We start from the raw sequence: 13,843 nt of genomic DNA, 5'->3' as shown, positions 1-13,843 counted from the left end.
TGTGAGAATAGTCCATTTATTACACATAAGAGTCAAATATATATAAAGTTATATACATCAGAGTTGCGTACGGTACATACAAATATAAAAACTGGGCTCATCTGGCGTTCAGTTAACCAGCCGACGAAAGGTGGATTTTACTTTTTTAAAAATCTCAAAACCGAGAGAAACACCATCGAGCCGTTGACAAATCGGACATTCACGAACTCTTCACGTGCAGTCGGGAGGCTGCTCCTCTCCAGGGGAAACACCACAGGACAGGAATGCTACGGTGAGGTTTTTCACGGGCGGCGGCGCGGCGTTCGCGCGTCAACAAGATACCAGCGTCCAACTTCGCTACCAAATATGTGAAAGTGTCGGAGACGGCTTTTCTTGTTGATCTGGAGAATGGAGGGTTTGTCAGAGGGTCAGAATGAAAAATTCCCAGGCGCCACCGACACGACTCGTTTAAGTCGCGTGACGCCGGTGAGACGACGGCGACGCAGGTCAGCGAATCGGAACGAAGCGTGGACGTCGATCGCAAAGGCGGTCAACACCAAACCTGCTGCCACGCTGAGAAAGAAATTGTCAAATCACCACGGACAAGCTGTCAGTTTCTGTCCAACACTTGCAGGAGAAATTTCAAGCAGTAAGCTGCAAATGTCGTGGCTGCGACACGGCTGCGTTCACACCGACACGCCAAGCGCAATTTTTGACATTTCCTTTTGGCCGGCCGGGTCGTTATGCATTTTATTGGGCGTAAATGGCGTTTACGTCCACCCGACCTCTGTCGGACGTCAGTGACGTCGGGAGGGTCTCGGCGCTAATCAGCTTTTATTCGCCACTCGAGCGAATTTCGTGTCTTTGCGTTATTGGCGTCACCCGGTGCGGGTGACGCGAAATCAGCCTTTCAGACCACAATAGATGAACTCGTTTGACACCACTATCACGTCTGTACAGTAAATATGAATGCTCAGTTCACGCCACGCGATTTTTAGCCTTATTTTTTTCCAATCGCCGACAAAGTTCGCAACTTTTCAATGACACGATTCGAGAGGCTCCCCGACAAGATTTCTAGCAGGCTAAGTGATCTAGACGAATCGGCGGAAACGGCCGTCAAATCAGAACACAGGACTACAGCGTAGTCGGATGTTTTCTACTGGTGAAGAATCGTGTGTGGCACGTGACCCCCGGTAGCCAGTCGATCACGTACGAACTGGCAACAACTGCAAGACCCCCAGTCTCGAGACAACGAGTCGTGTCTACGAACTGCACATAAAGACTGGAAACGGGGAAAACAGCTAGCTCAGCCCGTAATCCATCTAATCCACAGTAGAAAGTATTCTTTAAATTTTATTCCTACAAACGGTGAACTCGGCCCAGCTTGCTGTTCGCCCCCTGCATCAAGTCTTTGTGCAAAGCCCCATCGATACTTTTTGACTGTGAAGCGAATATGTGCAATTCCCAAAATGCAATACAATTCCTTTCTTATCGTTTCTATATAAATCACATAACATTCAAAGTCAAATGAGAAATTCTTAGTGGTCAACAGAAGGCTTTGTAGGCTATGACACGGGATGACGTTTCGTCCAGGTGCAGGTGTATTATCTAAAAAGAAATGGAATTGGAATAAGTGCAAATAATATGGTCCCACTTTACATGAAATACATTAAGTAAAGGTTCACTACGAGTTCATTCTCTACTGTAAGTTAAGATGTGAAAGAATTGTCCTGTGCTGTGAAAATTATGTAAATTGCTTCTAAAAAGCTACAGCATTTGCGTGTTCGTGAAGCCCACATTAAACCTTTAAGACATATTTCAAAGCAAAACTTTGAAATAGAGGTAATTTTGAGAGTTACACAAAAAATAAAGTGTATTGCATATCAAAGCACATAAGGCACAGCTCTGGCATTATGATTGTCAGGAGTGGTCCCGCGTCCGGCCTCACAGCGCGACGCCCTCCACGTTGCAGTTCAGGACCTCGTTGTGTTGGACCTGGCCCAGCTGCCGGTGGAACTGCCCCTGTTTCTGGGTCCTCCAGCAGTGGATGTTTGGTCCCAGCGTAATGCTCTTAATGCTGGGCAAGTGGGTCAGCATGTTATTTGGCAAGGACGCCACGCCGGAGCCCGACAAATTAAGCTCCTGCAGGGAGTCCAGTCCGCTGAAAACGGCGGGGCTCAGGGCCTTCAGCATGTGGTTGTGGGAGAGGTCCAGGACCTGGAGGCTCTGGAGGCCCTCGAAGCTGCGCGGCGCAATTCCCTGAAGCCCATCGAGGCCACTGATGGATAAATAAACCAGATCTTTCAGCGGCGCGAAGGCTCCCTCCGCGATGTGCGCGATGGGGTTACCATCCAGATTGAGGTACCTCAGCGGAAGTCCCGGCAGCCTCGGTACACTCGACAGCCGGTTCGCCGACAGATTTAACGTCTGAATGTGTAAAAGTTTGCCGCGCGGCGTCGTGGTGACGGACGCGAGCTCGTTGTGCGACAGATCCACGCTGACGGGTTCACCGTTGACTTTGGTCGCGAACACGTCCATGTCGAACTCCTTGAAGCTGTTGTGGCTGAGGTCCACTTCGGCCAGAGGGAGGCCGGAGAAACATCTCGGGGAGAGGCGCTGCAGGTCGTTGCGGCTCAGATCCAGAGTCTCCAGGTAACGCAGCTTGGACAAGGCGTTGGGGCTTAGCTGAAAATTTAGAAGAAAAGGGAAGATACTAACAAAGACATAGAATGAAGTGAACTCAACTTTGCGGTGGGTTGGTAAGGGGATATTTGGAGAGTTGAAGATACAGTAAAAAAATATATATGAAAGGAGAAATACTGGTTGTGGTCATCCATACGTGAAAGCAGGCAAAAAATGTTTTGAAAAAAGTAAACAAAACTGTAAAGTATTTTCAATTACTCCTCTCTGAGGTGTATATTAAAAAAATCCCAGTAGCTTGTACTTGCGGGCTAAAATGTGAGTGTGCTAATTTAGCAATTTTTCATGACCATTGAAATGATTCTCTGTATAATGATAAAACACAACATAACGAAACATAACTGCAGCACAAGAAGAGGAGAGTTATTAACCTGCCATAAAAAAATTTGACCACTGTTAGGCAGCAGGAGAAAGAAATCGGTGACACAAAACTAGCACTTACAAACTCATAGCTATATCTCTCCAGCGACTTTTCGTTGTTTTGTCCTGTTGTTTAAATAATTAAATGCACTTTTGCCAAATCTTGGCGCCAGTGGTCTCAAAATGAGGTGTGGCCAGGTGCGTTGCTAGCTTAGAAACGCAAAGCTAATTGTGTGATTGACACAACAAAAACTGCAGCATTTCACTATTATTTAAAGGGCGCATTATAAAAAATAATTATATGCACCTATGTTTGCATGTGCGCACCAGTTAGCAAAGTGATTTATTGATATATTAGCCACAAATTTCCATCCATACATGTACGAATTATATGCGATTTCTAAGTTTCAAAACCACCGACCTCTGTGATATGGTTGCTGCTGAGGTCTAAGCTGATGAGCGTGGTGTAGCCCGGACCGGCTAGCATGGCGTCGCTGAGCGGGCCCATGGAGTTGGAGGACAGGTCCAGGTGGGCGGTGTCCAGCGGGATGGGGACGGGCATGGTGGTGCTGGGACCCAGCCTGCGGCAGTCCACCCTGGTCAGGCTGAAGCTGTCGAACAGGCCGAAGCTTTCCACCTCGCAGTGGCAACCGGGGTGGCAGTTCCTGATGGCGCCACTGGACTGGACCGCCGCCAGCAGAGACAAGCCGAAACACAGGAGGAGGACCATTATGCCCTGGGCGGGGGGGGAAGAACCGTTTCATTATTTTCTTTTCAAACCTTTTTTGTTTTGTTTCACCCACGCACTCCCATAGAGGTTTGTAAAGAACGTCTGTGATTACAGAAAGGAGAGAAGCTGTTCCACAAGATATTTGTTCATCTTTGAGAACCGACGTCCAAGTCCTTTTTGTTTTTCTTGTGCAACTTGAGTATCCCTCCCTTTCGGCTTCCCAGTTGGCGTGACCCAATTTGAGTTCATTTTCACTTTCTTACTACACTCACTACAATGAGTACGCAAGGCTGTAAAAAATAAAATAATAAAACAAATGTGAGTGCATCGTAAATCAAGGCCCTTAAAATCTCTCTGCACCGTCCAAAAATCCGCGGAAATGAAACGTGCCCACTTTCTGAGCATGTGCTCCGAGCCCCCGGTACATTCAGACAAAACAAATTCAGTGGCAACTTCAAACTTTGACGATTACACTTTAACATGGTCTGAAACTATAATAACGCTGCATCTGAAATCATGCATGAGTTAGACAAAATAAGGCAGAGAAAAGGACACAAAGGCTGCAAGAAGCAAATCAAGTCAAATGGATTGCACAAAAATTAAAGATTTGTCTCTATCTAAAAACCAGAGAGAATCCTTTCATACCTTTTGTTCAGCTGTTGCTACCTCCCTCCCATGTCATGTGTAACTGAATGAACAGAGCTCAGCCTGTTCAACTGAAGCAACGTGTACTAACACACGCACACAAACACTTGAATGAAGTATGGAAATTGGACAGAGGTTAAGAGTTGTGTAATAGGTACCAATGAACAGTCAGGGTCAAGTCAACCAGGACGTGACACAGCAGAGAGAGTGTGTGTGAGTGTGTGTGTGTGTTAAAGACACGACCCAGAGTTTTTTTTTACAGAAAAAACACTATTTTTCAGCGTTTACACACACACACACAAAAATGCATATTACAAAAAAAGCAGGAGGATATTAATGCTCTCCAATCTTTTAATTCGTTTTTTGGAATGTGCTTGGTCACGCTCGGGTTACGGACGCTGACCGGTATATCTAACCGGGGTAAGGGTTGTTTATCTCAGCTTATGTAAGAGGACCAGGTGACTCGGGTGCACGGCGCTGCTCGTGGACACAGGCTGATTGCACACACCTCACAGAGCCGCTCACCTCTGTGCAGGGTTCCTCTTTGTTCTGTTTTTTGACCTTTAAACTCCTCACCGCTGCTGGTTTTCTTGCAAAAGTGACGAACTGAGTGGGAGTTCACCAAAGATAACACACAGCATGTACACACGGTTGCGTGTTTTTATAATCTGAAATCATCTATTATTATAATGTGCATAACTTATTAGTAATAGCAATCAACTCAACGAAATTATAGGATACATAAAGAAAACTAGAGCCAGATCAGAGAAATATCTGTTTCGGCGTATGCATACATTTAATACGTAAAAAACATATGCTCAGTTTGTTATATATACATTGTAATATGTAGATGTATCAATTAGCCTAACCATATATATGAAGAATATCGGCCGATATATAAACACAGAATTTTTTTTCTCTGTAAGGTCGACATTTGCATCGGCCCCAAAAATCCAATATCGTTCAGTCTCTAAAGAAGACAAGCAAAAAAATGTATTTAGTAAATTATGATAAACACAAATGAAGTGCAAAGAAGAAACGTTAGAATCTGAAGGTGTCTCTCTGCACCAGGGACTAAAATATGAGACTTACAGAAAAGTATTTTCAGGGAGGACAGAATCGCTCCAGCTGCAGGTTCTGACCGAACAGGAATGTGTCAAATTAAGCCGAGTACACAAATATTTCAGTCACTCTCTCTGGTTTGGGCTTCGGAGGCTGAATAGTGGAACGAGCCACGTACGGGACAGACTGATGAATGAATTCTCCTGTGTTTCAGAGATATGGCATTCTGGTGTGACTAGATGTTTTGGGAATGAACTCACGCAGCGTTCTACAGCAACACCTCTGCAACTACATGGTCTTCGCCAGCTCATCTCCTCTGGGACCTGGTCTTTACATGCGTCCTGAGCAACAAGTCCTCCGAGTCATACGGCCGACCACATTTCGTTGACGGTCCGGGACGCGTGTGGCCACGTCGTGAACGTAAATGCGTCCTAAGCCATTTTGGGAACGGCCTGCCACAGTTTCACAATGAATCGTAAGTCATTTCTGGAGCCGGACTGATATATCCGTTGGCCGATAATATCGGGAGATGTGAGACTTTCACAGACGTGTCGGTATCTGCATTTATGTTCGCCGATATGAAAACTTCTATCATACAGAAGGAACGGCGCGGGTAAGATGTGCATTTATGTTTAGAAATTTACGTTAAATTACGTCTTCATTCAAGTTCTATATATTTGTATTTTCTTTTTATAGTTATTTTACGATGATTACAGTTTTTGGTTAAACTAAAATATCAAGCCTAATTTCGATTTCTTTTTCATGAGGGTTTGATGACAAGATCTTAGAAATCATTAATCGGTCGATATAATGGTATCGGAAATGTTTTACTTCTACCTAATTTTTGGTGGGTATACTCAGGTGGGTATAACCTGGGTCTCCAAAATCACCGTGGAGACCCGGGTTTTTTTAAACGCGGGTCGACTCGCGTTCAATCGGCATTTGGCCACTTTCCCACTGTGAGCAGACCAGGGTCTGATGATCGTGTAGTGACAGTTGGCGGCCATAGATGGCGGTAGAGAGCGGTGCGTGCCATAAAAAAAAAAGAAGAAGAACAGTGTAGTTAACAACAGAAAGCGTGGTAGCCAGTGAGCCGGTGGTCAACGCTACCTTATATCTTGTACTTGTCACTCTTTTACAAACTCAGCGCAGTTTATGGCCACTGTGTAATGAGAGACCGCCTGATGAGGCCGTGTTTGTCGCCGAAGGGTTAAAATAAAGTGCCCCGTTCTGAACCTCATCGATGATCTGGAATGTGTCAGTTGTTACCACCAACGAGCCAAAGCTAGGCTAAGCGAGCGAGCTACATGCGAGACGTCTCTTTACCACAGCTGGTGAGGTGACAGCAGTTACCGGCGGAGGAGTCGAGCCGCCGTCGCGCAAATTAGCGGGTTCACCCGGGTGTGAAGTTCACACCGATGCCGGTCGGAGGTGAAGCCGATTATGACCCGGGTCTATCGCAGAGTCATTTGACCCGGGGCTGAATGCCGAGTAAACGTTTTCACACTGCAGAAAACGCCGGGTGTTAGTGGGTTTAAACAGGTTTTTTTTGGCCAGTGTGAAAGGCGCTTTTGTGGCCAATGTCAATACTGACAACCGCATAATCACCATCTCTCACACAACTGACACACCCGAACACTCACACTGGATACAAACGACATCATTGGGTCGTTGCCAACAGAGAGGACGTCCGTGTGAGCGGGGAAGTGAGACCCGATCACGCGAGAGACACATTCTACTGCCAGGTGTGGCCAGACGTGCTCCGAGCCGTCCACTTGTGGTCGCGTCTCTCAGGGCGGATGTTAAGACCAGCTCTGAACGGGTCCCGTGAGCTGTTGCAGCCACGTTCGTCCGTCCTCCTCCACCTCTTCCTGCATCCTCGACTCCATCTGTTGCTTCAGCGAAGGATCGTGAACTTTCTGCACCAGGTGTCCCCTCTCCTCAACCTTTCGCCCGTAAATCTCGGCCCACAGAAAACTGCTGCTGTGCGCTGCTGCCTTCAAATCAAGCGCGTTTCTAACGACTGCAATTACCCGACGGCAACAGCAGTTAGAGCTGCGAAGCCCCCTCCTGAGTGGACAATTGGCAATGTCCTGTGAAATCACGCCCCCGACACCTTCTCACTTTCAGAGGCCTTTTTCACACCTTTCGATCCTGAGAGAGCAGCAACAACAACCTCCACTGTCCCCTGAGGATCATCAGCCATGTTTATTTATTTACCGACCTATGATAACTTATCACCTTGCGACTACATACTGACTTTTGCGAATCATGGGACCATTCGCCAAGCAGATTGTCTACTCTTGCGGTTGGTTGCTCAGTTTTGGAGCGACGACGAGGCGATACTGTTGTGGTGCGCTCACGCCAAACACCAAATGTTTGCGTGCGATGAGATTGCATACAAAGTCAACGCAAAGACGCGAGTAGACGCACAATTTGTTAAAGCACCTGTGCGTAATTTTCTGCCGGCATCTGGTGGTAAAGTTGCAGGTTTTAAATTCAATATTCAATCAATGGTCAATGTCAGTCCTCAGAAAAAATAAAACACAAGAAAACCCTTATCCTAAAATGTGTAAGCTCCACAAACAAAATACAACCAACCAACAATCTACAGTATATAAGTATTTTTTTACTTCCGAAAATCTGCATCGGCCACAAAAAACAGTATCAGTCAGCCTCCGGTATCTTTTCCAAGCAGCAGCTTATTATGAACAGCATTGTCGGCGATCCTCAAACGTATAATGTCCCTTTTGTCAGGAACTCAGAAAGTCCAAAGTGGATGGCGAGAGACGTACTGTCCAGCTCTGACAGCGAGACCGACAGACAAAGAGAAAGAATGAGAGAGAGCGACGCAAGTCGACTTAACGTTACCGTTATTTGTCGACGCCAAACTTCGACAGAACACGAGTTCCGACCTGACAGCTAGTGCACTCGTCAAAACTGTGAACCCTCGCGTCCGCTTTGACGTGACGGGGAGGCGGTGACCATGTGTATACAACTAAGTGTTTTTCTTAAATATTCCCCCGAGGTTGATGTGTAATAAAGGTGGAGATAGCTGAGACGAAAAAAAACCTGTGTGTATTTGCCATTAGCCAACATCAATATTTGTGTCTTGTATGTTGAGCTGTTTGTGTTTTGCTTTTCAAATAGCCCGTTTACTCAGGCGCTTTATGTCAGGACATTTTTAAGTATATTTATTTTATTTAAGTATTTTCTATCTTGTACTCTGCATTTCAGAGGGAAATAATAAACTTTTTACTCCACAACACAGCTTTAGCCAGAATTCTACAAAGAAATGTACAATCAGTTTATAAAGGATGATGCATTGTAACTAGGGCTGCAAAAAACTGCAAATTTTCATTATCGATTAATCAGTGGATTATTTTCTCGAGTAATCGATTAGTTGTCATGTTATAAAGGGGTGAAAAATGTCAATCGTGTTTCCCAAATCCCAAGATGATGTTTTGTTTTGTCCACACACCAAAGATATGCAGTTTACTGCGAGCAAAGAAACCAGAAAATATTCACATTTAAGAAGATGAAATCAGAGAATTTGGACTTTTTTCCCATAAAAATTACTTGAACGGATTTATCGCTTATGAAAATATTTGGCGATTAATTTAGTAGTTGATTAATTGATTAACTGTTGCAGCTCTAATTGTTATCGACTGAAAAATCCACCAGCATGTAAAGTTACTTATCAGTAGCTTCACCTTCACCAGCTACAACATAAAAAATGCTGCTTACACAACAATAACAAGCTCTTTTTTCTCTCGCAGAAAACTTGCTGGTCCAATCACAACCGATTATCTGATAATGGGCGGGGCTTATACCGTGACGCGAAGAGAAGTGACTTTTGTAAACAACCAAGATGGCTGCCACTGACGAACGATTACTCAGTGGTTTCAGACTAGTATGCATTTGAGTATTAGTCCGGCTACTCACACACAGCCCCTCCGGAAAAGTTCCAAAAAGTGTCCCCATGTCTGAAAGCTGCTATGGTCAAATCTATATGAAACATAATAATCTCACGTGGACAAGGGTTCAATCTACTGCACTGTGTCTACCGTCACCATGGGAACTTTAAGCACATGTGCAAGGCTATACTTTCACTACATAAATAATGTTTTGAGTGCAAAGTTTTTACTTTGCAGCGTTGCAACTCTTACTTAAAGCTACAGTGTGTAATATTTAGTAGAACAAATTCACAGAAATGGAATATACTGTCCATAACTACGTGTTCATATATGTATAATCACCTGCAACAACAGACCAAATGTTTTTCACGTCAACTCTGAATGAGTTGAATATAGTTGGTGTCGTGTTGAATACGGTTGTTGCACAAAACGGTGCAGAATACGTCGCGTTCCAGTTGAATTTCTTTGCGCTGCTGGGAACCGGAAAAAACGGTGATGGATCTTTGGCTGAGATATCTGATGGAGCAAGTCTCAAAAATATTTAACTGTAAAATATTTTAAAAAATACTTTTACAAGGACAGATGTACTTCTCGCTGCAGCAAACCTTAGTGAGATTTACTTTCTGACCTTTAACGCCACTTTTCCACTCTTTTTTACTCAAAATGTATATACATATATAATTTTCTTTTTTCTTTTTTCTGTTTCTCTGCGTTACCACAGGCTGGAGCACCGTGTCGTGCCCCCGGGTGAAGTCAACACAAGGGGCGGGGTGTTCAGGCTCCGCACGGGCACCTCTGCTCCCTCAGATCAGATTTCCAGCAGCAGCTGTACGTGGCAAAAAAAAAAAAAAAAAAGCCCCAAAAAACCCACGCGGAGCAGAGAAACACTCCGCTGAAAGCACCCAGGTACAAAATAAATACATTTAAAAAAAAGAATACGTCGACAACAGTCATCACATGCGGAAGAAGAAGAAGAAGAAGAAGAAGAACCGTTGTCAAGCAAAGAGTTGATGAGACGTTCAGAGTCAACCCCGCCCCCTTCCAGCTGTCAATCACAGCTCCACATGTCACCTCCGCGCGCATCAGTCGCAGCAGAGTTCACACACAACTGTTACACTGTGTCAGAGTGTGTGTGTGTGTGTGTGTGTGTGTCAGAGTGTGTGTGTGTGTGTGAGTGAGTGAGTGAGTGTGTGTGTGTGTGAGAGAGAGTGTGTGTGAGAGAGTGAGTGTGAGAGAGTGTGTGTGAGTGAGTGAGTGAGTGTGTGTGTGTGTGTGTGTGTGTGTGTGTGAGAGTGTGAGTGTGTGAGTGTGTGTGTGTGTGTGTGTGTGTGTGAGAGAGTGAGTGTGAGAGAGTGTGTGTGAGAGAGTGTGTGTGAGTGAGTGAGTGAGTGTGAGTGAGTGAGTGAGTGAGTGAGTGAGTGAGTGAGTGAGTGAGTGTGTGAGTGAGTGAGTGAGTGAGTGTGTGTGTGTGTGTGTGTGTGTGTGTGAGTGAGTGAGTGAGTGAGTGTGTGAGTGAGTGAGTGAGTGAGTGAGTGTGTGAGTGAGTGAGTGTGTGTGTGTGTGTGAGTGAGTGAGTGTGTGTGTGTGTGAGTGTGTGAGAGAGTGAGTGTGTGTGTGTATGTGTGTGTGTGTGTGAGTGAGTGTGAGTGAGTGAGTGAGTGAGTGAGTGTGTGTGTGAGTGAGTGAGTGTGTGTGTGAGTGAGTGAGTGTGTGTGTGAGAGAGTGAGTGTGTGAAAGAGTGAGTGTGTGTGTGTGTGTGTGTGTGTGTGTGTGTGTGTGTGTGTGTGTGTGTGAGAGAGTGAGTGTGTGTGTGAGTGAGTGTGTGCGCGCGCCTGGTCACCCTCCTCGGCGCGGACACCACCAGGGGCGGTTGCTCGAACACAAGAGAACCGTGAAACCCGATCTGACCCAGGGAGAGAACCGGACCCACCGGGGCTTCACACCGACAACCCTCCGACTCCCCGACAAAATAAGAGTAACAGTAAAAACACACGTCACTTACTTCGCCGCCGTTCATCCACAACTTCCTCCGCGGTTCTTCTTTCGCCCGTCTTCTTTTCTTTTTTCACTTCACCGCTCCCATTTTTCTTTTTTTCCTTTTTCTTTTTCCAGACCCCCGCAGCGCATCCGAGTCCCGGTGCGGTGGTGGTGGTCGTCGTCCCCCCGGTGCCGGGCTACATGGGCTGCGCGGTCCCGTCCGTGTGTTTGCTGCCCCGCGACAAAGCAGCTGTAAACTCTGGTGGGACACACTCGTCTGTCCCCATCCCGCAGGAGTCCCGCTGCCTCGTCTTCGGCTCGGTTCACCCGCGTCAAGGCCGCCGGTGGGCGAAACAAGCGCGACTTCCGGTCGAGGGTTTTCACAACAAAACGCGCTTCGAACGCAACTTCGCGGTTGTCATATTTAACAGAACATAAATTGAATAGACTGTCAATAACTGTTTGTTCGTATATATATATATATATATATATATATATATATATATATATATATATATATATATATATATATATATATATATATATATATATATATATATTCACCTGCAACAACGTTCCCATGTTGGTTCGTAAACTTTTTAATGATTTAATTACGTATGTGGACCCGACTTCTTCGTGTGCTGCCATGTTTGCTTCGCGTGTTTGAGTACGGTAGCCCAAAAGGGACAAAACACCCTGCGTTCGCGTTGAATTTTCAGCGGTCCCCCGGATACCGGAAGAGGAATCGGCGGCAAACGCATCTCGCGGCGGATAATAATTAATACTCATCAGAAAAGAAAGGTAGGAGAGCATTGCATCCTCGTCACTAAAGAAAAAGAAAACAGGAAGTACCACACTCGACGAAGATGTAGATGACAAAAACGTAGCAAGTAAAGTTTGGTCTCTTTCGCCTGTTAATATTACCATATTATACCCCCACATTGTTGAGTAGGCTACTTTTGCCGTGGTGCCTAAATTGCGAACGCAGATCAGGATGTTGAATATCGAGCAAGATTCTTATTACCGTTGCCTCAGACAGTGGCAGATATTACAATGATGGCGGGAAAGCGAGAGTGGAGAGGTGTCCTACGTTGACGTCACGAAGATTGAGTGATGATTTTCACTCTTTTATCCGCAAAATGTTTTTTAAAAATTCTGACCTAGCCGTCTCTCTACGTCGCCACAGATTGAACCACCATTGTCGTGGCAGATATGAAAATATGGCGGGAAAGCGAAAGAGGAGAGGCGCCTACGTTGACGTTGTGAACATTGTGTGATGATTTGTTTTTGAAACTAATACATTCTTCATTTTTGATAGAGCGTGAAAAAGTTGTCGCTTGATGTTCACTTTAGTCCGCAAAGACAACGAACCCGGGTATAAAGTCATAGAAAATGCACGTCGACTGTCCGTCATCTTTAGAATTCCAGGAGAACGTGACAATCCTCATGCGCAGGCGGTGAACCGACGAACGACCTCACTCCTGTCGTGGCGAGGGCCTTAGACATGAATATGTCCTCTGAATATCAGTTCATAATCAGCATAGCTTAAACCACTACAGTTATTTCAATGTTTTTCTCTGCTTCACACAGTTCATCTTTGTCTTTTGTCTGTTGTTTCTATTTTGTTCTTGTTCGCTTGCACGTCCTGACTGTGCCAAGTGGCTGTTTGTCCTGAGAAGAGCAATTTGTATGAGGTCATCCTCAGCCAATCAGCGTTGGTGATGTCATCACAGAGAGCAACCCTAACCTCTGACCCTGACCCTTTACAAAATGCTGGGCTTAGGACAGCAGCCATTTGGCAAAATCAAGATGTTCTTTGTCGCTTGTTTATGTAGACTGATAAACACATGTTACATCATTCATACAGTCTGTGACACACACAGTCCTCAAAAGAAGATATACTAAAACCATTTCAACACATATTGCCGATCAGTCAGTTCATTTTCTCACCAAAGAACCTCCACTTGCTTCCCCTTGACTCTCATATTATGCTTTTATTTTTAAAAGGCTCTGCGACCAACTTCTGGGCTCCGTCCGCCGTCTCGGGCGCGCGCTCTAGTGGAGACACCGCAGACGAAGCCACACGAAAGGGGGAAATGTTGCGCAGCAAGGAGGCGGTTTGTTTCATTTGGCCTGAAGTTCACATTTTGATGAAGCTGATTGTGAAGAAAATAATGTGAACGGAAGCACAGGGGTTTCCTGTTGCGACACCCCTGCCCTGGTTTTCTTTTTTATACAACCCCTGCAAAGATGCACCCTGCTGATCATGGGGCCTGTTAGGCTATTCTCTAGAACATTTAGCAGATAACACCACTTAGAAACAGGCAGTTTACAATGTGTTAGGAGGAACACGCACTTGTGAAAACACGCCAGCGAAGCATCCTGTCAGATCGGGGATACTAACAAGTCTTCAGAGAGGAGGGGGGAGGACGGAACGCTCACAGGTCAAGTGTGAGGAATTATGGCGAACATC

General features: G+C 45.5%; 1 protein-coding gene across 2 annotated transcripts; it reads right to left on the bottom strand.

Annotated features, from left to right (window-relative positions):
- Positions 1 to 11,723, bottom strand: tsku (tsukushi small leucine rich proteoglycan homolog (Xenopus laevis)). 2 transcript variants are annotated; one of them, XM_035623169.2, is made up of 3 exons: positions 11,396 to 11,723; positions 3,461 to 3,775; positions 1 to 2,664 (listed from the first exon to the last, which is right to left on the bottom strand). In XM_035623169.2, exons 1-3 carry the CDS (start codon positions 11,408 to 11,410, stop codon positions 1,924 to 1,926), a joined length of 1,071 nt encoding a protein of 356 aa, XP_035479062.2. In that variant the 5' UTR covers positions 11,411 to 11,723; the 3' UTR covers positions 1 to 1,923. The 2 variants fall into 2 exon arrangements, with proteins under 2 accessions (XP_035479062.2, XP_047191652.1); XM_047335696.1 differs by lacking the exon at positions 11,396 to 11,723 and adding an exon at positions 4,415 to 4,559.
- Between the last annotated feature and the right edge of the window lie 2,120 nt (positions 11,724 to 13,843).

Source organism: Scophthalmus maximus, chromosome 11 (genome assembly GCF_022379125.1).
Source record: "Scophthalmus maximus strain ysfricsl-2021 chromosome 11, ASM2237912v1, whole genome shotgun sequence".
Taxonomy (NCBI): domain Eukaryota; kingdom Metazoa; phylum Chordata; class Actinopteri; order Pleuronectiformes; family Scophthalmidae; genus Scophthalmus; species Scophthalmus maximus.
The sequence above is the reverse complement of the archived record's forward strand: the minus strand, read 5'-3'. Positions and strand labels throughout refer to the sequence as shown.